Genomic DNA, 23,312 nt, shown 5'->3' with positions numbered 1-23,312 from the left:
AAAGAGTTAGACTGAATCCAGTTGAATCAGGTAAGTTCTACTCCACGAAAGACAGGTGTACGCTAATCCGGGCTAGTTGTTAATACACTGAATTACCACTACGTTTTATGAGCTACACATTTATAGACCGGTCACAAACATTGATTTTTTTTGAGAATACATACCTTGAATATAATAAAAAACCAAACTTCTAACAAATTCACTAAAAATTGTAAATTTCCGAGGAACTCAAATTCAATGCGCGCAAAGAGAAAAAATTGTGTAAAGCTCTTTGCAAAATCATATGGTGTGTTTGACCGTTCACAGCTGATGATCAGCTGATCGTAGAGCTTTTAAAAAGCTTTTAAAAATCTAATCAAAGCATCTGCTATCGATATGTGAAATATTTGAAATTTTGAATTAAATGCCGCTAGCGAGACCAAATCGCCCACTGTGCGCTCCTGTCTTTTACTCAAGCGCTAATAGAATAAGGCATCGGAAGGTTTTACTCTTCACCAATCTCTCTTTATACATATATGTACATATGTACATACTTTTGGTATTTTTACGTGGAGATATTTTCTGAGTATATCTAGATCCAAGTACCCTTCAATCAATTAAATATGTACATACATTTAAACCTTGTAAAAAGTAATCGTCAAATACAAATACAAATACATACATATTATACTTGCAAATAAATGTTTTAAATACGACATTCGTTACTGGTTTGCATTATTGCATATAGAGTCAACCAATCGTATAAAAACCAACACAATCAATCGAGAATTGACTTTAATAAATCCATATATGTACATATTGTGAGAGCCGAACTTTTATAGTATTCCGACCGAATTTTGTTGTGTAGTTAAATTTATAAATATGACGCATTTTCTTCATGATTCCTTTCTTTTAGTACTGTTTAAAGTGAATTCATTCATCAAAGATGATCAGTGGATGGTGATAAGTTTACAACATTACTTAAATTGTTTTCTAATAGTAAGTGTACTTAGCTTGATAATTTTATGTTACTGGATATTTTTTGTGCCTCTTAACTGGACAAAGGTAAGTTGAATTCAGTCAAAAAAATTTCCATAATAATAAAAAATTTTAAATAAAAAAAATCTACGATAACACGATTTATTTTCGGTTGCTATCGTACTATTCATTTTTATTAAAATTTTGTAACAAATGACAAATTCTTACAAATACCAATATGTATTTCAAATAAATTGAAAATGTTTAAGATTGTAAACATACATACATATGTATGTACATGTATCGATAAGCTTTAGTTGCTACGTTTTGATTTTTGAAATATTGTGTGCAAATAAATTTGTTTGTGATTGCTTGTCAACTGTACCTGGATTCTCCTTTTTTGTTTTGGAGAATTTCAGTCTCTGGATTTTCTGCTGCACGAAAATCAATTACTCCAATTAGATTAAATATGAATTGCTGGAGTTGGGTTTTACTAACATGTGGTTTGCAGTCAGCAAAAAAAAAAAACACTGACCACAACAACATTTTTTAAGCATATTTTGCTTCAACAAACACAAATAATTCGATGTTTATACATATTATTATTGGATTTATATTGTATTAAACGAATCGCAAAATTTATATGCGCTGGTTTTGTACGTTATATGTACATACGCACTCACAGATTAGAGTAAATGTCCATCTGCATTGCAAAATCAAAAGCAAATCTCAAGAACAACTATGTTTGCATTTGATTGCATGATAGTAGTGTTAAAGTACATAATTGTTTGCTGATCTTATACCAGGAAGAAGAAGTCAATAGCAACTCCAAAAAACGCCAGTGCACTATGGTCCAAAAGCCCAAATTTTTGGCATAAACGATTTTTTATACCCGCTATCCATAGGGTAGAAGGGTATTATAACTTTGTGCCGGCAGGAAATGTATGTAACAGGTAGAAGGAGGCATCTCCGACCCTATAAAGTATATATATTCTTGATCAGCGTCAACAGCCGAGACGATATAGCCATGTCCGTCTGTCCGTCTGTGTGTCTGTCCGTATGAACACCTAGATCTCAGAGACTATAAGAGATAGAGCTATAATTTTTTTTCGATAGCATTTGTTATGTTTGCACGCAGATCAGGTTTGTTTCAAATTTTTGCCACGCCCACTTCCGCCCCCGCAAATCAAAAAAATCGAATAACACAATCTTAAAGCTAGAGTTGTGAATTTTGGTATATATTATAATTACAATAGTAGTTATGATTTCTGAAAATTTAGTTGCGATCAGATAAAAATTGTGGAAGTTATTAAAGAAATACTTTTGTATGGGCAAAAACGCCTACTTACTAGGGCTTTTAGTTGTTTTGGGCGACAATCTGGTACATTGTGCCGTCTGTGGTATATTTTGAATGGTGTCCTGTATCGATATACCAAACATATCATTTGGTATATTTTTAGTATTTTTTTTAGTATTTTCTGTATATTTTGAAAATAATACCGCAATATTTGGCCCTTATTAAAAATGGGTAGCGGGTATCTCACAGGCGAGCACACTCGACTATAACTTTCTTACTTGTTTTTTTTTGTGAAATAATGTTTAATTTTTTTTTGATTTGATTAGATTTTTTGGGAATACCCCTAATTTTTTGCGCGCTTTTAAAGTCAGCTGTTCAGTGTCGTTTTGTTTTAGACAAAAAACCCGCGAAAATTTTGACGACTTGCAGCTCGTAAATCAATTGAACAAAATACTAAAAGTTAAAAGTGTGTAAATGGAAAATAAAGGTCAAGGTATGTAAATTAATAGTTACTAAACGTTTTTCTATATTTCTAAATGTTTGTGTTGTTTTGTCTAATGTGTTGCAAATGTGTTGTTCTAGCTTATTCTAACAAAAGTACATGTGTTCTGTGAAGCTTTTCTTTTAAGTGCCTCCAAGTGCCTTAAAGGTAAAAACGTAATATTTTTAACAAATCTCTATAGAATCCATTTTTAGTAATGGTTTTTTGCCCGTTTTTGCCCCTTTTTGAAATAACAATACATGTTCCAGGTGTTTATGAGTTTTCTCATGCAGCGCTGCTCAAAGTATTTCTTTAATAACTTTGACAATTTTTATCTGATCGCATCCAAATTGTCAGAAATCATAACTACTATAGTAATTATTGTATATGCCTAAATTCGCAACTAGCTTTAAAATTACGCTTTTTATTCGATTTTTTTGATTTGAGGGGGCGGAAGTGGGCGTGGCAAAAATTTTAAACAAACTTGATCTGCGTGCAAACGTTTGTTACGTTTGCTGCCGAAAAAAAATTTTAGCTCTATCTCTTGTAGTCTCTGAGATCCAGTGTTTCATATGGACGGTTATATGGGGGCGTGGGGAAGGCGTGGTCAAATTGACACAAAATTTTGTTCGAAATTATATCTTTCTCTCCCAGATATTTGTGCAAATTTTTAGAATCTTATGTCCATTTTTTAGAGTTTATGCCAAAAATATGGGCTTTTAGACCATAGTGCAGTGCAAAATTTTGGAGGCGTTTTCGTTCCGCAGTTCCCAGCACAAACAAATTTTAAAGCACATCGAATCACCAATACTGGAATGTATGTGGATATCAAATCAGCAGTTCCAGTGAAAAAATCGACAACCTATTATTCCGCACTCATATCGGCAAAGAGAAGATAAGCATCAATAAAGATAATTGAAATAAATAAATAAGAAGAAAGCATCTGAGGCATTTATTGTGGAGTGTCAAGACTATCAGGGGTATCAATGAAATCCACTAGTGATTTGGGAAATCACAGAACCACAGAATTCAGAGCCCAGAAAAAATCCTTGTGAGTTGTAGAAGCTGCCTTTATGCATATTTAAAAATCTCTTTTTTGTTGTTCATTATTAATTATTATTCCATTTGGACTAAAAAACGAGTCATCGGTCTCTCAGCGTGCAATTGTTCGTGTTTTTGGTAACTTAGCAAATTCCTATGCAGCAGATGGAGTACACTGATGATGTGTTAGTTGTTGCAAATAAGGAGGAGGCATTTGACAGATTGAAAAATATGTTAAATGTTTTGTCAATTTTTTTTCTCTTAATGTAGAAAAGTGTGACTTTCTGCGCACAGGGGTTTTTTTTGTAGAAGACGGAGAGTTAAATCCAAATTCTCGAAGCCTTGTCCGTTTTATCCAAGCCTAACACTTCAAAACAATTGAGGCTTGGATCATATTTAAGATATTTGGGTTTTCCGAGCAAATGAAAACAATTTATCAATTGGTTTCAAAACTAAACAAGTGTGTTTGGAAGAAGGAACACGAGCCAATTCGTCGATAGATAACTCGTATACTCATAAGTGAACTGGTACTAACCCTGTTCGATCCTCAATACCCAATTGAATTGCATACATATACAAGCGCCAAGCGGTGCCAGCTTTTACATAGAATAGATGGTAAACGTAGAGTAGTAGAATATTTTAGCAAATGCACATTGCCTTTAGAATCAAAATATTACTCATACCAATTAAAAACTTTAGCGGTATATAATCTCAGTGGAAGAAAATTTGTGGTACACACAAATTGTAATTAGGTACTATAGTTGGCATATATGCAGTCATTTGATTGAAAATCAGAACAGCAACGCGATGAGAGTTTGATAGCAATTATTTCAGGGTTGAATAGGTTGCTCTATCGCATGATTCAGAGAAATGGCAAAACCAAGTGTTTACCTATAGTACCAAGCACATTTAGGTTGTTCGTAATTAACCATGGGCATGAGGCAATAAGGCACTTGGGCTGGCAGAAAACTCTAGACAAAGTTTAAAGACAATATTGGTATGAAAATATAAAGGAAATTTGTTAAAATTGTATGACTTGTAAAATGTATAAGCCACTGTCAGGCAATATGCTAATGGAATTGCATACAATACCTAAGATAGAGATATCATAGCACACATTTTACATTGATATTAGTGGCAAACTAAGTTAAAGGAATGGTATAAAGTAGTATGTCATAGTATAAATAGATGCCTTCACAAGTTTGTTTATTTATAGCAACTTTTAATTTAGGTATTAGACATATCACTTTTTGGAGTACCGATTCGAGTTATTGCATATCAGGGAAGAAGTTTTGCAAATAGCGAATTTCAAAAGATTTGTAAGACAAATAGAATTGATTTTGACTTAATAGCGACAGGTGCCTGTCAAGCTATCGGTCAAGTTGAGCGTGTTATGAGCACGTGGAAGAGTTTGTTGACAGCAGTGGAAACAAGTGAGCGTTCATGACAGGAAGCTTTACAAGAGGTTCAGTTGGTCCTGACTTGCACAACTAACCGAGTGGCAAAGTTCAGCGCACTAAAGCTATTGATAGCTACAGAAGGAAGGCCACTTGGCTATAAATAATGAAAATCAAGTCAATTCTAGAAATGCAGAATAAAAATCGAATGAAAATTTTGTTAAGAGTGCTCAATATAAAAAGGAAAGAGTTCATCAGCAATGGGCTCAAATAGTATAAAATGATCAGCATGAATTAGATCCTAAGCTCGAGGGGCCATTTGTCGTGCTTAAGTTGTTAGATGGTGCCCGTTATTTCTTAAGGTCCTTAAATAGTAAAAAAACATGCAAATATCCGGCCAAAATACAATCTCTATCACTTAAGAGAAGTGCAGGAATCATCATACACAGGGGGTAGTGACAAGTAGCAAAATTAATATATGTATATATTACAAAAATACTAAAATATACCAAAGGCTCTTTTAGGTATATTAATACAGTACTACATTCAAAATATACTATGAATTGCAAAATATACCAGATTGTCAGCAAAAGCAACTAATATCTCTAGTAAGTAGTTTTTGCCCACATAAAAATATTTCTTTAATAACTTCCAAAATTTACATACTAACATATGTTGACCATTACTCATAAACATAACATAACATGTGCAATCACAACAGCGTTTTGTTTTAAATGTATGCTTACTTGTTGATATGTATGCTTATTTATTATGAAAATTCGAATTCGTTTGGGTTTAAGTAAGTTAATAAATCAACTCATAATATAGATTAAACTTCAATCGCCACTAGCTACGCAAACGTTGAATATATTGGCCGATGTTAACTAATAAATTATTATTTTTTATACCCGCTACCCATAGGGTAGAAGGGTATTATAACTTTGTGCCGGCAGAAAATGTATGTAACAGGTAGAAGGAGACATCTCCGACCCTACAAAGTATATATATTCTTGATCAGCGTCAACAACCGAGACGATCTAGCCATGTCCGTCTGTGTGTCTGTCCGTCCGTCCGTATGAACACCTAGATCTCAGAGACTATAAGAGATAGAGCTATAATTTTTTTTCGACAGCATTTGTTATGTTTGCACGCAGATCAAGTTTGTTTCAAATTTTTGCCACGCCCACTTCCGCCCCCGCAAATCAAAAAAATCGAATAACAAGCGTAATTTAAAAGCTAGAGTTGCGAATTTTGGTATATACAATAATAACTATAGTAGTTATGATTTCTGAGAACTTGGTTGCGATCAGATAAAAATTTTGGAAGTTATTAAAGAAATGCTTTTGTATGGGCAAACCGCCTACTTACTAGGGGTCTGAGTTGCTTTGGGTGACAATCTGGTATAATGTGCCGTCTAAGGTATATTTTGAGTGCGGTACTACACCGATATACCACATATACCATTTGGTATATTTTTGTTTTTTTTAGTATTTTCGGTATATTTTGAAAATAATACCGCAATATTTTGCCTTTATTAAAAATGGGTAGCGGGTATCTCACAGTCGAGCACACTCGACTGTAGCTTTCTTACTTGTTTTTTATTTTATTTATATGCCAAATGGGGCTTACTTAAGTAACGTACAGTAAGCGCATATGTTTTGTATATATAGTATGTCACAAAATGTTTTTGCGATTAAATGTTAGTGTTTTTACTCATACATATGTATTTCACTATATTTGAAATAGATTCCTCTGAAAAAATCATTAAAGTAGTTAACTCGCATCACTTCTTTACTAAATCTTTTTTCAAGCATTTAGATAGAATTCCTGATTGTCAAATTTTAAAAACTGAAAAAAACATCAGAAATATTAACAAAAAAATGGCGATAAACCGACTCAAAAATAATCGATCAGCTAAAACTAAGGATCTGCCACCTCCCTATCCCAATGGATGGTATGGAGTTCTGGAATCTTCTATGCTTAGTGCCGGAAAATCAATGTATATTTCATGTTTGGGGCAGCATTTCGCAGTCTACCGAACACAAGCGCATAAAGTTTACGTTCTTGATACTTATTGCCCGCATTTGGGAGCTAATATGGGTCTTAGCGGTCGAGTTGTTGGGGATAACATCGAGTGCCCTTTTCATAAATGGAGTTTTAGAGGTATCGATGGAAGATGCACAAATATTCCTTACAGTTCGTGTGGTATGTGCTGCATTTTCAAAATACATTTTCATTATTTTTCAATATATACATATGTTCTCCACATTTTAGTTCCTTCAGCTATTAAAGTAAAGAAATGGATATCCACAGAAGTTAATGATCATATATTTATTTGGTATAATGTGGAAGATTTGGAACAGCCATGGACTATTCCAATTTCTGATGAACTTCAAACGAAACAATTTGTTTATCAAGGTCGCAATGAATTTTATGTAAACTGTCACATTCAAGAAATACCAGAGAATGGTGCTGATTTGGCTCATTTTGCAGCAATACATAAAAAAAGCTTTATGTCTGGATGTATTGATGCTAAAGAAAATTTCTTAACTAATTTTGCGCGTCATGATTGGAAAGCAAGGTACGTAAAAATAATAATTGATAATAATCATTTCTTCAACTTTTATAAATTCATATCTCCTTGAACAAAAGTCACTCTAGCCAGAATTATATATAAGTTTATTTATTTACTAAATTAATTGATAAAAAATCAGTTATAATAAATTGGCCGGTTATCGGGAAAAAAGTTATTTAATAGCATCAAAAGCTGTTTACCAATTTCTGGCAACCCTTCGTGAGTATTGCAGTATTTAAGTGAAATCAGGATTCTAACGCGATGTCACATGACAAAAGTATAATATTTTTTAGGTCAATATAAAAGAAAAAATTCCACACAGTTTTTTTTTAGCACCTTCATCAATTTCACTTTGAAAATCTGACAGCGTTGACCTTGACTCATCTTCATCGAATAAATGACAGCACTTAAGCGCAAAAGTTGATTGAATCATTCGGGTCAAAATTTGTCTGTTGAATGAGCTGTGGTACCGCGTAATGAAATTGACTAGTTTGGATTCATATTTCGAATATGGCTGAAAGTTGGATCTGAAGCAGTGGTTCTCCGTGGGAAATACCTGCATGGCGATAATTAGTTGGAGCTGCTCTCGACTGAGCTTGAAGTGAGCAGTTTCCGACACCCATTCATGAAACGGAACACGTAAATACAAGTACGCAGTTCTCTGTGGAGGTCCCAGAACTTGCTGCGGGTACTCCGTTGCACGTATTGCGCTGCTCAGGTATAGTCTGCGGAATTGGACACACTGAAATGGGCTATTGAAAGAGCTGAATAGAAAGCCAATGTGGTGTATGCAACCACACGAAATCAGCCGTCAGAACTGCACCCAAGCGAGGGATTGATAATAGCTAGACTGGAGCTATCCTAGTCTTTGTCATGAGGAGGTGAGTAGCAACGCACTGTGCTGTCTCGATACGTTTGTAGATCCCTGTTCCTTAATTCCACCGAGGCCGCGAATGTATATTATAGCAGCAAAATGTCACAGTTTAAGGAAAAGAAAAAGAAGTGCCCTGAATGAAGGATATCATTCAGGCTTTATCCGGCCTTCATCGAGTCTTTCACCCACGCGCAAGCAAGCGGATTTTGGCACACTCATTGAGACGGTGCCAGTGAGAATGTCTCTTACCCAAAGAGTGTCCGCGGAAGAATATCCGCATCGATGAGAATATTGATTTCACACCTTGTAAAAAAGTCTGCGGTACGATGAATGAAAGCAGATTCTCTGCGGAAGGACGAAGGTTGATGCCTCAATATGAAATCTCGGTTTTGTTGTAATACTAATAATTTTTGGTATTATTAATATTACTTTGGGCTAAATAAGTCTTATGGTATTATTCTTAAAAAAATATCACACTAACATACGAAAAAATATTTTAATATACTGAATACACTCAAAATATACCATAGAGTGAAAATATCTAGTTTGTCAACCAAAGCATACAAAAATGTTAAATAAATTTAAAATATTTTGTCAGATCGTAATAAAATTTTACGAAGTGATAAATATTGTAGTTCTGATTATATTTATGCATGTAATAGTCAGAAGGAGGCATCTCTGAGCTTATAAAGTATATATATTCTTAATTACCGCCAAGAGCTGATACGATGTAGCCATGCCCGTCTGTCCGTATGAAAGACTGAATCTTAGAGATCATAAGCGATAGAGCAATATTTTTTGCCACGACAACTTTCACCCCCGGAAATCGACAAAAATCAAAGAACAAATATAGAGTGATTTTTAATACATACAATAGTAACAATGGTATTTAAGAATCCTGCAAATTTGATTGTTATAACATAAAAATTATAGAAGTTATTGAGTAAATACTTTTGTATGGGCAAAAACGCCTACTTACTAGGGATCATAGCTACTTTGGCTAAAAATTTGTTAATTTCACATTACATTTTACATGGTATATATGTTATCAACAGGTATTTATCTGTTTTCCAATATTTTATAGAACTTTCGACCTTTGTTTTGTTATAGCAACTGTTTTCAACAAAATTTGAACGTTTTATTTTCTATTTAACGTTGTTTTTAGCACCTTTGTTTTTCTCGTGGACGTGTGCATTTGAATAATGAGAAAGACATCTGTAGTATAAAAAACTAAAGTTGAAAAAGGACAGACATATTATATATGCTGCGAAGCAGAAAAACAGTGAAGACCGAAGAAGTGCAAATCAAATCGTTGGAACTTGTGAGAAATAGTGCAGCAAACACAGAGAAGAAACAAGAAGGAAAGAAAGAACAATTGGAAGTTGCCAGCAATAGCACAAAGACAAAAAGTAAAATCGAACTGGCGAAAATGAAGCAGATAATTGAACAAAATCAAGAGAATTTGCAACAAATAATACAATTGTTGAACTTAAAAATACAAGCGGATGAGACAGACCGGCAAGAGCCAAAAGTGTCGGTAGAAGGTTTTTCCAAAGTTGTGCCAGATTTTGGTGGAGAGTTAGTGCCAGTGGAATATTGGCTTAATAACTTCGAGTTGAGCGAGAAACAAAAATACGTATATCGCGATCGAAACCGAGTTTGTCAGCAATTATGAAGGACTAAAAACCAAGTTGTCAAAGGAGTTCAAAAGAGAATACGAAAGTGCAGAGGTACAAAGCTGAATGAGAGGAAGAAACAAGATATTGAAAGTTTCCAAGAATATATATAGCAGATGAGAAAAGTTGCTGCATTGGATAACGTCGAAACAAAGTCAATTATTCGCTATATAGTAAAGGACTTAAATATTCCCAATGAGTTTAAATATAACATGTACGGTTGCAAAACATTTAAGGAAGTAAAAGAAAAATACTGCGTTTATGAGTGTATAAAACAAGTTGAAAACTAAAACGACTATAAGAAAGAAAGAAAGCGTAATCAGAACGCTAAAAAACAATCTTGTTGGTTTAATTGTGCGTAAAGACTGCGTAGCAAAAACAAAGTGCTTCAAATGTCAAGAAGATGGGCATATCTCGTTAAATTGTCCGAACGCTATAAAAGCCGTTCAAGTTATTAAAGCGGATAGGTACCTAAAAATTATAAAACTAAACGAAGTTGAGGTATCATACCTCGTTGATAGAGGGGCCGATGTGTCTATTGTGAAATACTCCGTTTACAAATGCTTGCCTGAAGTGGGCTCAATAAATGTACATATATCCATTGGGCGAGCCGTAACTGTAGACGATGTTCAGTGTATTCAACAGCGTGTGCCGCAGAAGGCGCGTTAACAACTTCAAACGAGTCAATCAAGCATGAGCGAGGCCCAATTGAGTGAAGCGGCGTACTGCGAGAATCTACAGGTAGAGGCGCATAAGTGTGAGTAAAAATTGCAGCAAGACTTAGCCAAGTTGCAGCTGGAACAGCAACAACAGAGCAGCGACAACGAGGTGGCCATGAAGGAGCTGCAAGAGCGATTGGAGATCACAAACACCGCGCTGCAGCACAAGGAGCAGCACGCACGCAAAGATGCACAAAAGATCGCCGACTTGGAGACGCTAGTCGAGGCCATACGGGTGGTCAATGCTAATTTATGGGCCAAAAATGCGGAGCTTTCGACAGTGCTGGAAGTGTTACACACAGAGAAGAGCGAACGGTGCAAATATTTGATTTGTTCGATCAGAATTTGCGGGGCACTGCTGTCGAGGTAGCTGAGCAACTGCGTCTGCTGAATTGCAGGAAACTGTGCAATAAAAGCCGTATGACAGAAAGCGTAAACAAGATAATGGCTACAAAGAAGGTGACTTACGATAATTGCTGTGAAGCGAACACAATTCCTTGCTGGGAAGAAATTAGACAATAATTACCTTGGTCCATACGAGGTAATAAAAGTGAAACGCAATGGGCATTTTGAAATCAGAAAAGCTGCACAGACCGAGGGGCCCAATATTACTAACACAAGTTTTGACAATATGAAGCTGTGCAAGTACATACGTCGGGTACATCGTCTGTCGAATTACACTTTTTCGCTAGCGGTCATACTAAACCCCCCTCTGATATTTTTAGGAAAATCTGCGCCAATCCATCACTAACAATTTAATGATATATACATTTATAATAAAGATCTTTAACTTTGCTTATTCTATAAATATTTGGTATTTTTATATATAAGATCATTTTTATTTTTGCATTACAGTTGGAGTGCAACAGAAGATAAACATATTGCTGAAGTTAAACTGTGTCATTATATTGTCTTGTTCAACAAATTTAAATTTTTTTAAAATAAATGTCACGGGAAAACAAGTAAATATATATTTTCGATCTGCCCATTTAACGAATTTTAATTTTTGTATGTCTGCTTCCAGCTCGGCCCGTCATATGTTCATCTCTTTCTTCACTCTCCCATTTTTGGAAGTTTTCAAATATTTCAGACCATAACACCCGTAGAGCCTTTGTTACAGAAAGTGGTTCACCGATTCTATGCTCCCCGTTTAATGGCACCTATCGTGAAGATCCTCATATGTGGCGAGAGCATAATGGTATGTTGATTTTTCGGCGCTGTTCAAAATATGAATCTTATTTATGTAATTTTAGTTTGAGCGAGACATGAATATATGGGACCATAAGATTTATCGTGGTAATCCTCAGCTGATCGTGGAAGATTCCTCTGTTAAAAAATTTCGAAAATGGTATTCTAATTTTTATTCAGTTAATAGTGATGGATTTAATATTTCCGAAACTCTTCAGTGGTAATGGAAGTGAATATTCTTGACGTTACATAGTTTGGTTTTTTTATATCGATAAGAAGTAAATAAATTTAATTTCCAAATAAACAAATAACAATTGCGAACAAGTTCATTCCTTCGCAAGAAATTAATTTTAATGCATTAGATGCACACTACTTTTCGTAATTTCATCTGTATACTTAGTTAACTTTTAATTATGTTTTCTTCTAAATTTCCTTATTAAAAGTACTCCTAAACAGCAAACGTTGTACATATATGTATATGCAAATGTATATACAGCATCAGTACTCTCTCGCTTATTATGATGTTTTACTATCTTTAATATCACCGCACTTAGAGGCGGCAATGGCTAAGGGTTAGCGTCGCAAGCTATTAGCAGAAAAATAAATTATAAATTAAAATTAATTTTATCAATTGATGTATGCAACGTGTCAATTCGTTTGCTTTCATGCGCATTTAGAAACAATTCGAAAAAAGAAAGAAATACCAGTTTTATTATTTCAGCAGGCATCTTAGAAAAGCAATGTCATTATTATGCAACTACATCGATTTGTGACACCATATAATTTTCATTTTAGCATCGCTGACCTTCACTTTGAAAATTTCAATCGAAAAGCTGGCAGCCCTTACGCCACCTGTAACACCACGGAATGGAATTGAGCGGAAGCGTTTTCTGTTGCACCCCTGATTGATTCTAAACTTAAATATATTAAACTAGATAGTTGAATATAATTTTAAGAATACCCAAACCATTGAAGCCATCACGGGCAAAGGTATAGGCGATCCATATTTAAAAGATGGCAAAGGCGGTCGATCTCTTTTTGATTTCTATTTCATAGACTCTGGACCCTGACTTTCCAACAAAGTTAGTGTCAAGGGCGACATTCACATCGGAAATATCATTTAGTGCCTCGACTAGTGCAATTTCCTAATCTAACCCATCGCCATCACCGTCACTTGATTGATTCTCAAATCGTCAGTCAAATCCTACAATTTGAAACGTTTTCGAGTTGATTAAGACATTTGTTTGTAAAAGTTCCTGTAAAATATTTTCGATAAATAGTACGCCTAAAACGATTTGCGACTTTGGGTGCTCTAACGAGTGACTGTCATGCATTCAAAAATTGAAAACTTGTTTTGACTAAGAATTAACGTACCTTTGATGAAAACAAGTTTAGTTTACTTAGCAACACCGAAAAATATTCGTTCTGTAGAGACAACTTTGAAAAATTTGATTGATATGATATCTCCCAAAACATTAAAATTGTCAAAAATATCTTTGAAAAAGTAATAAAAAGCGCGTCCTTTTAAAAATCCGTAATAGCGTGTTGAGCTAAATTAGCTACAAGCGAGTAAGGTCTCCAAAGTTCGAGAATATTTCTCTGTTTACTTTGAATTTCTAAATTTATAGATGGTGTAAGATAAATTTTAAGTGCGAAATTCCAATAATTTTGTGCACTCAATTGAGTAAGCAATATTATTTTCAAGATACCATTGACATTGAACCATTTCAATCAAGAGAACTCATAAAAATACCGTGCATTATTCTGTTTGAAATTGAAGTACTAACGGCAGTACCTTTAAACGGTCTAGCAAGAGTTATTTTGCGCGATATATCATACGCTTGATAACTGCAGCTGCGTTCCAACAACCCAGTTCCAAATTATTAGCAATGACAACATGCATGCTGTCCGCTCTCTGGTGAAACCAAAAAAGAGAAGCTGTCGATATATGTATGTACATATAATCAGTCTCGATGTAAGAATGCCCCATAACATATGGGTAATTCCATGACGGAATTTGTCCCGTGCGAGACTCTTTACATTGAAAATAACATAAACTGAAACAATTTTGAAAATAAGACATGTTTATTTTTATAGCTCTAGATAACTTTAATTAGAGCTAAGAATGGTTTTGGTATTTTCTTTTTGTTTTGTTCTCTGTTGTGATAATTGCAAAAATTAACCAATTCGTACGCGAAACCAAAAAAAAAGAACGAAATTATATATTTTATCGGGAAACAGATCAAGTTCCTAAAATCAATCTTAGCTGTAAATATAGTGCTTATCTAGAGCTTTAAGAATAACATTCACTTATTTTTAAAATTGTTTCAGTTTATGTTATTTTCACTGCAGTGCACTGCAAAAAGTCTCGCACGGGACAAATTTCGCCATGGAATTACCCATATACAACTAATTCATATAAAAACAAGTAAGAAAGCTACAGTCGAGTGTACTTGACTGTAAGATACCCGCTACCCATTTTGAATAAAAGAAATATATTTTGCGGTATTTTTCTCAAAATATACCGAATATACTACAAAAATACTAAAAATGTATCAAATGGTATATTTGGTATATCGATATAGTACTGCATTCAAAATATACCATAGACGGCACAATGTACCAGATTGGCGGCCAAAGCAACTAGGGCCAAAGCAACTAGGTGTTTTTGCCCATTCAAAAGTATTTCCTTAATAACAATTTTTATCTGATCGCAACCAAATTTTCAGGAATCATACCTACTATTGTAATTACTGTATGTATCAAAATTCGCAACTTTAGCTTTAAAATTACGCTTGTTATTCGATTTTTTTGATTTTCGGGGGCGAAAGTGGGCGTGATAAAAATTTGAAACAAACTTGATCTGCGTGGAAACATAACAAATTGTGTCGAAAATTATAGCTCTATCTCTTATAATCTCTGAGATCCAGTGTTTCATACGGACGGACGGACAGACAGACAGACGGACGTGGCTAGATCGTCTCGGCTGTTGACGCTGATCAAGAATATATATACTTTATAGGGTCGGAGATGCCTCGTTCTACCTGTTACATACATTTCCTGCCGGCACAAAGTTATAATACCCTTCTACCCTATGGGTAGCGTGGACATTATTGTAATGTGCGCACATAATACGAAAGAATATATGCCTATCTTAGTTAGTAGTTCTACTAGAAATGGAAAGGGAAACCAATTGTAAGTGGTGCTGGCCGGAACAGCAAACTCCGAAGAATCGATTAAGATGGTGGGTAATAGTAAAGCCTGCATGGTTTTAAAGTCAGTAAGAGAGTAATTAATCAGTGAAAGCTTTAGTAATAACTGTCTAGTGCTGTAAGGTAGTGTCCGAAAAATATAAGCTAGCTTAAGCACCAGTGCCAAGGTAGGATGGTTGTGATTTTCAAGGAAGGGTGAGGAGAGTTTACATTTTGAAATATAATTTTCATCTTTCGTTTTCGTTTTGTAAACATATCACAAAAACTCTTGTGATTTTTAATGTCGCCTCCGGGGTAAACACAAATTGTTGTTGTTGTTACGCCAGTGAATCTCTAAAAAAAAAAACCAAAAGCGATTCGTGCCGGTCGCTGTGGTTTAAAACTAACAAAAAGATTAGTGCTATGCCAGTGCTGCTGCCTGAGTATCGCCCTGCATCTGCAGCAACACGTACAGAGCAAAGTGTCTGATATCATTAAACACATTGCCAATTCCAGGTACTGTATAAAAAATAAAAAGTGAACGAAAGAATTGGTTGGCAAGTTCTAACATTAACCATATAATACATATGTAGATGCTTTAACTCTTGAAACAAACCTATCACTCGCAACAGCATTATTGCGACCCCAAAAAAGCCGAACGATGCGATTAGAACCAGTGGTGTCATTTTTTTTAAGCAAAAAATGCTGGATCAGCGAAAACAAAAAGCTAAACAAAGCGGAATTCCAGAGAAAAAAGTTAGGAAAAAAGCTTATTTTTATAAAGCAATATGGTTTATGTTTTTCATTTATAAACCCTCAGTTCAATACGTAATATAAAATATAATTGGTAATTCTCTGACAGATGTCACGTGCGACCATCTTTACAGTGAAAAAAAAACATAAACTGAAAAGGTTATTCTTTGGATGAGCACTATATTTAGAGCTAAGATTGATTTTAGGAACTTTTTCTGTTTTAAGATAAAATATAAGGTTGGCCAAAAAGTCTTGCGGTATTTTTATTGAATTTTCAATTGTTCATAAAATTGGTTATAATAATGCGATTTAAGTCAAATATGCGCCGTTTTGTTCGATGACGAGTTCCCAACGAGATGCCAACTTCATAATGCCCCTCTTATAGAAGCTCGCTTTTCTATTGGCAAAAAACTCGGAGAGCCAATTTTCACAGGACTCTCTTGTGGCCAATTTCCGACTATCAAGCTCGTTCGCCATGGACAGAAATAGGTGGTAATCACTTGGTGCGAGATCCGGACTATACGGTGGATGCAAAAGAACCTCCCATCCGAGCTCCCGGAGCTTCTGGCGCGTCACCAAAAATGTGTGTGGCCTGGCGTTATCCTGATGAAAGACAATTCGGTCTCTGTTGATCAATGATGGACTCTTCTGCATGAGTGCTGCATTCAAGCGGTTAAGTACAGGTCCGAATTGAGCGTTTGGTCATAGGGGAGCAGCTCATAGTGGATGATTCCCTGCTAATCCCACCAATCACACAGAAGAACTTTCCTGGCCGTCAATCCAGGCTTGGCCACCGTCTGGGCAGCTTCACCGCTTTTCGACCACAACCGTTTGCGCTTCACGTTGTCGTAAGTGATCCACTTTTCATCGCCAGTCACCATCCGCTTCAAAAACGGGTCGATTTTGTTGCGATTGAGAAGCGATTCGCATGCATCCATACGGTCAAAAATGTTTTTTTGCGTCAAGTAGTGTGGCCTTGCGGACCGTGGCGCATCTTCGACCACCTCCGCACCAGAACGAAAACGTTGAAACCATCGTTGTGCGGTGGAAATGGAAACTGTATCGGGTCCATAAACTGCACAAATTTTATTGGCATCATGAGTTGCATTTTTGCCTTTATCGTAGTAGTACTGTAAAATATGCCATATTTTCTCTTTTTTTTGCTCCATGTTTCTGACTGATATAACTCACGAACGACTCAACACAAACAACAATAAATCAAACACGTGTTAGCACGTGAAAAGAGCTTTCCCAAAAAGGTATAGCATGAACCGATGCGACGAATAGAACTAGAACTACGTGCTTGCAAAAACACCTATCGGAAATACCGCAAGACTTTTTGGCCAACCTTATATATGCATATGTAAATGCATGCAGATAAGAAAATAAAACAGAAAAAAAATTCCAAAACCATTTGTAGCTTGTAGACTTCCTTTCCTTTGGTATCCTCAATTTGTTTTAGCGCAAGCGAATTTCACAATGTTAGTTATGCAAATCGCTCCAATTTAGGTGCAAACTTTTGAGGGAAGTTATTTGATACAAGTAAATATCGATATTTTGTCGATAGAAATATATTTTTAACATTTCAGCTGTAAAATTCAATTTAAACATCACTAAAATTTGAGTAAAAGTAAACTAAAGAAAAAGGTGCTTAAATTTGGTCAAAAAGCCAGAATTCTCGCTGCCCGCTGTTTTCATATTTTTCCGGCAATCACACTTAAAAAAATCCAAATCTGACGGGAAAAAAAGCGGGTATGACACCACTGATTAGAACCCCAGAGCCTCTTCGGTTCATTTCGAAGTTCGAGCGAAGAGCGCAGCGTACGTCACACACAGCGCTGCCAATTTAGCTATTTCCCCGCTAGATCTGACGGTTTTCAAAAGCAAAATGCTGGATAAATTGCGGGATAAATTGCTAGCGGCTAGCGGGAATTATAGCTATTTTCAAAACAGAACTGACGGAACTTTAGTTTTATAAAAACATTTGGTATTCGGTATTTTTATGTTTTACGATGTCACACTTTAAAACCTTGCAGTATTTTTGCATTGCAATGGTAAAAAACATCGATATACCAAAAGATCTTTACATTATTATCGATTTTATCGTGTGTGACAGTTTATTGCAAATCCAGCATTAATGCGAAACTGTCTGATTTGCACGCGCATGCCGAGACAAATAAGCACAAGTCTTCGTCATCTGTGTTTTCACAGACGAACAAAATAACGTTTATTCCATCTGTCTCTTCAAAAACCTGCCGGCAAAAGGCGGCATTGTCTTTATATGTTGCGGCGCATTCGTCGGTGAGCCCCATTGACCATTTGGGATTGTTGGGCGGGACAAATTTTTAGGATGGCGGCTCTAAAGCTTCATAGAACAAAGTGCACCAGTATTATAACAAATATTTTGGCTCCAAGCTTTCAATCGTTATTAAAGGAGGATATCGGTGATGCCAAGTACAGCTTGTTGCCTGATGAGAGTACTGATATACATATGTAAGTGTCTGCAAGACACTTGGTAAGTTAAAATGCTAATCATCCTAAAACACAATTAAATATATATTCTATATGCATAGGTGTTGCCATAAACTATTTTAGGTAAACACGTACATAACTTTATATTTTGGCTATCATCCTAATTTTCTGGCGGTATCTAAAATCATCCGCATACCTGATCTGACCTTTTTTTAGATTTTTCATCCGGAAATCTGTCCTTTTTTTAAATCTAATATAAATTCTTTATTTTTCTAAAATAGTTGCTTTCGCGCTCCAATTTAAATTTATTAGAAGCTGTAAAATTTGAAGCAGGTGGCAACTTTTCGCGGCTGCCATACTTATATCGACAGTTTAGTAAAAAATTAATCGAAAAACTCTATTCACGGTTTACTTGCACTCTCTGTTTCGGTACTGAACACACATTTTCAAAATTTGTATTAAATTAAAAATGCAAAAAAAAAATGTATAAGCAAAAGTTTCGGGACTGTTGGCTACTGCAGCCCGATTTGGATTGGATTAGCTGACATAATTCAGACATTAACAAGGCTTATTTCAAATACTGCAAATGCAGTATTAACTGTAAAATTGACCAAATAACAGTGCACATGACGACAAAAAAACATACGCAAAATATATCAAGTTTAGTGAAACAAAGTAAAATTTGTTTCGAGCCGGTCAAATCTTCAGAAACTTGTCGCCAAGAAGCTGCGATAGCCCAGAATTGTGCTATTGAGCCGGTGGGCCACCTAAGTGAATTAGTAAACACACATTTTGACGCCAAGAAGGTTAAATGGCACAGAACCAAGTGCACTAACCTTATTAAAAATGTAGTGTCTGACACACACTGTCTGTGCCTGAAAAGTAACTCCAAATAGTTAAAGATGCCTTAAAACTGTTATCTTAATAATACAAAATAAAATTACTATAAACAAACTTTTTGTCCTTTTTTCTATCCTTTTTATAATATTTCCATCCTATTTTTCCTGTTTTTTTTTTCTCAATCTGTCCTTTTTTTTCGAAAAAATATTGGCATCACTGCTGGTCACACATTCATTTCAGTCGCAGATCAAATGCGAAACGATGAGCATGAGCGCATTTCGTTGCGCTGTGCTTCCGTTTGAAGGTTTGCGTCTATGTATGTATATACATGCTCGCCTATATTGGTATGTATATACATATGAAGTTTTGCAACGTGCAATTGCCTCGCAGACAAGCAGCACGTCAATTTTTTTGCCGTGACGAAAGTTTCAAAGCGGAAGGCGAGTGACTGTTTGTGCCTATATATTGGCAATTTACCGCCAATGAAAAACAAAGAGCATTGGTTATGTTCGTAATGTGTTGGCAAGTGTAGTGCTTGGGTTCAAGTCCCAAGTCCCAGCTTTTTTTTTAATACAAATTATTTATATTTTATTTTTTTCAATTTCTTACAATCTAAAAAATTTAAATTTTCTTTTATAAATACTTTTTTTATTTCCAAATTTGTTATTCAATTTTTTACTAACTACAAAAATTAAAAAAAAATAAAAACAATAATTTTTTTTTAGAAAATATATAAAAAATAATACTTTTTTTTAATTATTAGCAGTTATAAAACAATTATTATTTATTTCAGTAATATTATCTAATTCTAAATGCTAAACTGTCTAGAATTGGGGTGGGTTGTATGCGTGTGTAGCTTGCCCCTGTGTTTGTGTATACACATTGCTAGAGTTGTTTTTGCAACGACAAACACGCTCCAATTATTATTATTGTTTGTCGCCGCTCGAATTAGTTACCGATTAAATAAATAAACTTGATCGGTATCCAGGTAACACCACGAGGAGGCCATTGCAAGTGCAATGGGGTCATCAAATGACCTTCCAGTCGACTTGAGATTATTTTGATATAAAACTCCATGTTCCCCTCTTAATCTACATTTTTGTGTTTGTTTACGTTACCCAACATATACGGACTGACAAACTGGGCTTTGACGACTCTACTCTTAGTATTTTATTTTTAAAATTTCCATTTTCGGGTACTTTTCAGCTTCTCACCACATAGCTTTTCTGTTAGTCATATACTGTTTTTTCTAAGCAGGACGACTATGAAATAATGGCAATAAATAATCGGTACTCATTGCAAGATGCCATTTGGAATACCATTTGGAGTATTTTTCAACGCTTTCCACTTGCGCAATGTATTATATTAATTTTCGATAGTTTCCATATTTTTACAGACATATAGAACATTTTTAAACAATTTCTAGAATATGATGTAGTGTGGTTTTGATAATTCATAGATATTGTTGAAAAATCACAAGAGTTTTTATGATATTAATTTTCCGCTTTATTCGCGAACAAAGAATGGACCTAATTGTTGTTGGTACAAACGACGAAAACGGAGAGAATGATGACGCGCTGATAAGTTCTTGTTTTCAACTGTCTTTATAAATCTATGCTAAGTTACCTTAATCCTAACTTAACTAGAGCGGCGAAGCGAGGCGAATTCGCTCTGAGAGCAACAAACGAAAGCTTTATTGCGCTCTCGCTTCGCCCTAATTCTAACAACTTCATTTGGTACTTCATGCTCTTAACTAATAACTGTCAAATGCGCCAACACCGGCCCCGATAAACGGCTGTGCCTTCATACGATTGGCTGAGGCGCCAATTTGTGTATTGGCCGTTTAAACAGCCCTCCTGTGCTGGTTCGTCTGCGACGCGCACCGCCCCGTCCGCTCCTGGGTACACCGCCTCGACTCGCCTCCTCAGCTCCTCCAGATGGCGACTTGCTCCGACTCGGCTCAGGCATCCTCTTCGACCAACAAACCTTTGGAAAGCCATTAGAAATGCATTAGTTGACAGATCGGATACAATTTCTAAGTGAACCGCTTTTGACGCAAAACAGACGAGCAAAGCTATGTACGACTTGTACGGCGGCTTTCCGCGAATCCTATAGGTTGTCTCAATCGGGCCACAAAAATCTACGCCACAAATTGAAAATGGGCGGAGCGCTCGGAGTCGATCAGCAGGCAAATTTCCCATTATTTGCGTAAGCAGCCGAGGTTTGCATTTAAAGCAACGGATGCATGATCGTACTGTCTGACGATGCTCACGAGCGCTCTTGGACCAGCGTGACAGTTGGTCAAGTGAAGGTACCTCACATAGCTACGAGCAAATTGTGAGCGCTTCGACAAGAGGAGGGGAAACTTGGCATCATATGAAATAGGAGCATTTACCAGTCGCCCCCCGACTCGCAACAACGAAAACGAACACCAAGATCCTTCATACCCATGTATGAAAGGATTGAGTCGTTGTAGACTCGAGCTCACACGTGTACTCTTACGAACCCTTTCTATATCGACTCTGAATTCGAAATCCTGCATTACTTCTACTATTTTGCTGAATGCTTCTTTTAGTTCTGATGCCGTTGGAACCAGTTCAAATTGAACTGTTTTGTCTTTGCATCTTCGAATGAAGCGGAACACATAAGCGAACACTCTCAACAGACTTGTGTGCGACGAAAAACTTTCGATCGAGTCCACTAGATCTGACTTTACCACTATAGCTGTCAGTCCAACAGCTGCTTTGCGCACTTCCAAATTGCGGGTCTCTTCAGAGACGAAATGGTGGTTAACTGGCCATGCGTCGTGTGGTTCCATCAAGAATGACGGACCACCAAACCACATTGACGCACACAGTTAAGTCACATCGCAACATCTCGATACAATGTCTGCGGGGTTCTGCTTAGTTGGAACATGACGCCATTCCACGCTCTCTGACCACTCTTGAATCTCGGCCACTCGATTCGACACGAATGTCGCGAGAGTGGAAGGATGTGACCGGATCCAATGAAGAGTGACTTCCGAATCTGACCAAAGAACCGTCCGTTCAATTGGTGATCGGATGAGCCTTCGGATGCGGTGGCAGAGTTCTGCAAGAAGGTGAGCTGCACACAACTCAAGTCTAGGAAGAGTCTTAGTCTTGAGGGGAGCTACTTTTGACTTTGAGGTTAGTAATGATACTTTACAATCTTCTGCAGTTTGCGTACGAACGTAAATACACGCCCCATACACTCTTATTGAGGCGTCGGCGAAGCCATGTATCTCTATCGGTGACGTAGGCTCTGTGAACAAATATCGTGGCACTTTTATATTTTGTCAAATTTGACTTGGGGAGAATGGGGGGAAGCATACAGGTCAAAGTGTCTGATTGCATTCAACTTGGTGAATGCCAGCATGATTCCTGTCACTGCTTTCTTCAAGCCGACGCACTACCTCCACGTGGTTCTCCCTGGATTGTCGCTCGACAGCCGTTGAGTGGCAAACTAAAGCGCGCGACGAGAGTCCTAACTCTACAAACTAGGTTTTGGCGTAGGACTTGGAATCCACCCATGCAAAACACAATTTCAGTGAAGGAAGCAAGAGAAGCCTCGGAAAGGAACCGATCTAACGTTGACGACCATAGCAAACGTAAAAAGGACAATGATTTGAGAGTATGCACCTGGAACGTACGAACTTTGTACAGACCTGGTGCTGCTCAACAACTAGCAGATACCCTCAACAAATGTAGGGCTGACATCACTGCTATCCAGGAGATGCGATGGATAGGACAAGGCTGCATAAAGAGGAAGAACTGTGACATTTACTACAGCTGCCATCCAGAACGGCATGAATTTGGTTGTGGTTTCGTTGT

General features: G+C 36.3%; 1 protein-coding gene across 6 annotated transcripts; it reads left to right on the top strand.

The window, feature by feature from the left end:
• The first annotated feature begins 753 nt into the window (after positions 1 to 753).
• On the top strand, positions 754 to 12,513 carry LOC132797685 (cholesterol 7-desaturase nvd). 6 transcript variants are annotated; one of them, XR_009633771.1, is made up of 6 exons: positions 754 to 1,044; positions 6,985 to 7,378; positions 7,448 to 7,754; positions 7,826 to 7,967; positions 8,027 to 8,629; positions 11,873 to 11,958. XR_009633771.1 is itself a non-coding variant. In XM_060809435.1 (5 exons), the coding sequence occupies exons 1-4, from the start codon at positions 862 to 864 to the stop codon at positions 11,955 to 11,957; spliced, it is 969 nt and encodes a 322-aa protein (XP_060665418.1). In that variant the 5' UTR covers positions 773 to 861; the 3' UTR covers positions 11,958 to 11,979; positions 12,042 to 12,171. The 6 variants fall into 6 exon arrangements, 2 of the variants coding, with proteins under 2 accessions (XP_060665418.1, XP_060665419.1); XR_009633769.1 differs by lacking the exon at positions 11,873 to 11,958 and adding an exon at positions 8,670 to 9,069; XR_009633768.1 differs by lacking the exon at positions 11,873 to 11,958 and adding an exon at positions 8,695 to 9,068.
• The last annotated feature ends 10,799 nt before the right edge of the window (positions 12,514 to 23,312 follow it).

Source organism: Drosophila nasuta, unplaced genomic scaffold (genome assembly GCF_023558535.2).
Source record: "Drosophila nasuta strain 15112-1781.00 unplaced genomic scaffold, ASM2355853v1 ctg16_pilon, whole genome shotgun sequence".
Lineage (NCBI taxonomy): Eukaryota > Metazoa > Arthropoda > Insecta > Diptera > Drosophilidae > Drosophila > Drosophila nasuta.
The sequence above is the reverse complement of the archived record's forward strand: the minus strand, read 5'-3'. Positions and strand labels throughout refer to the sequence as shown.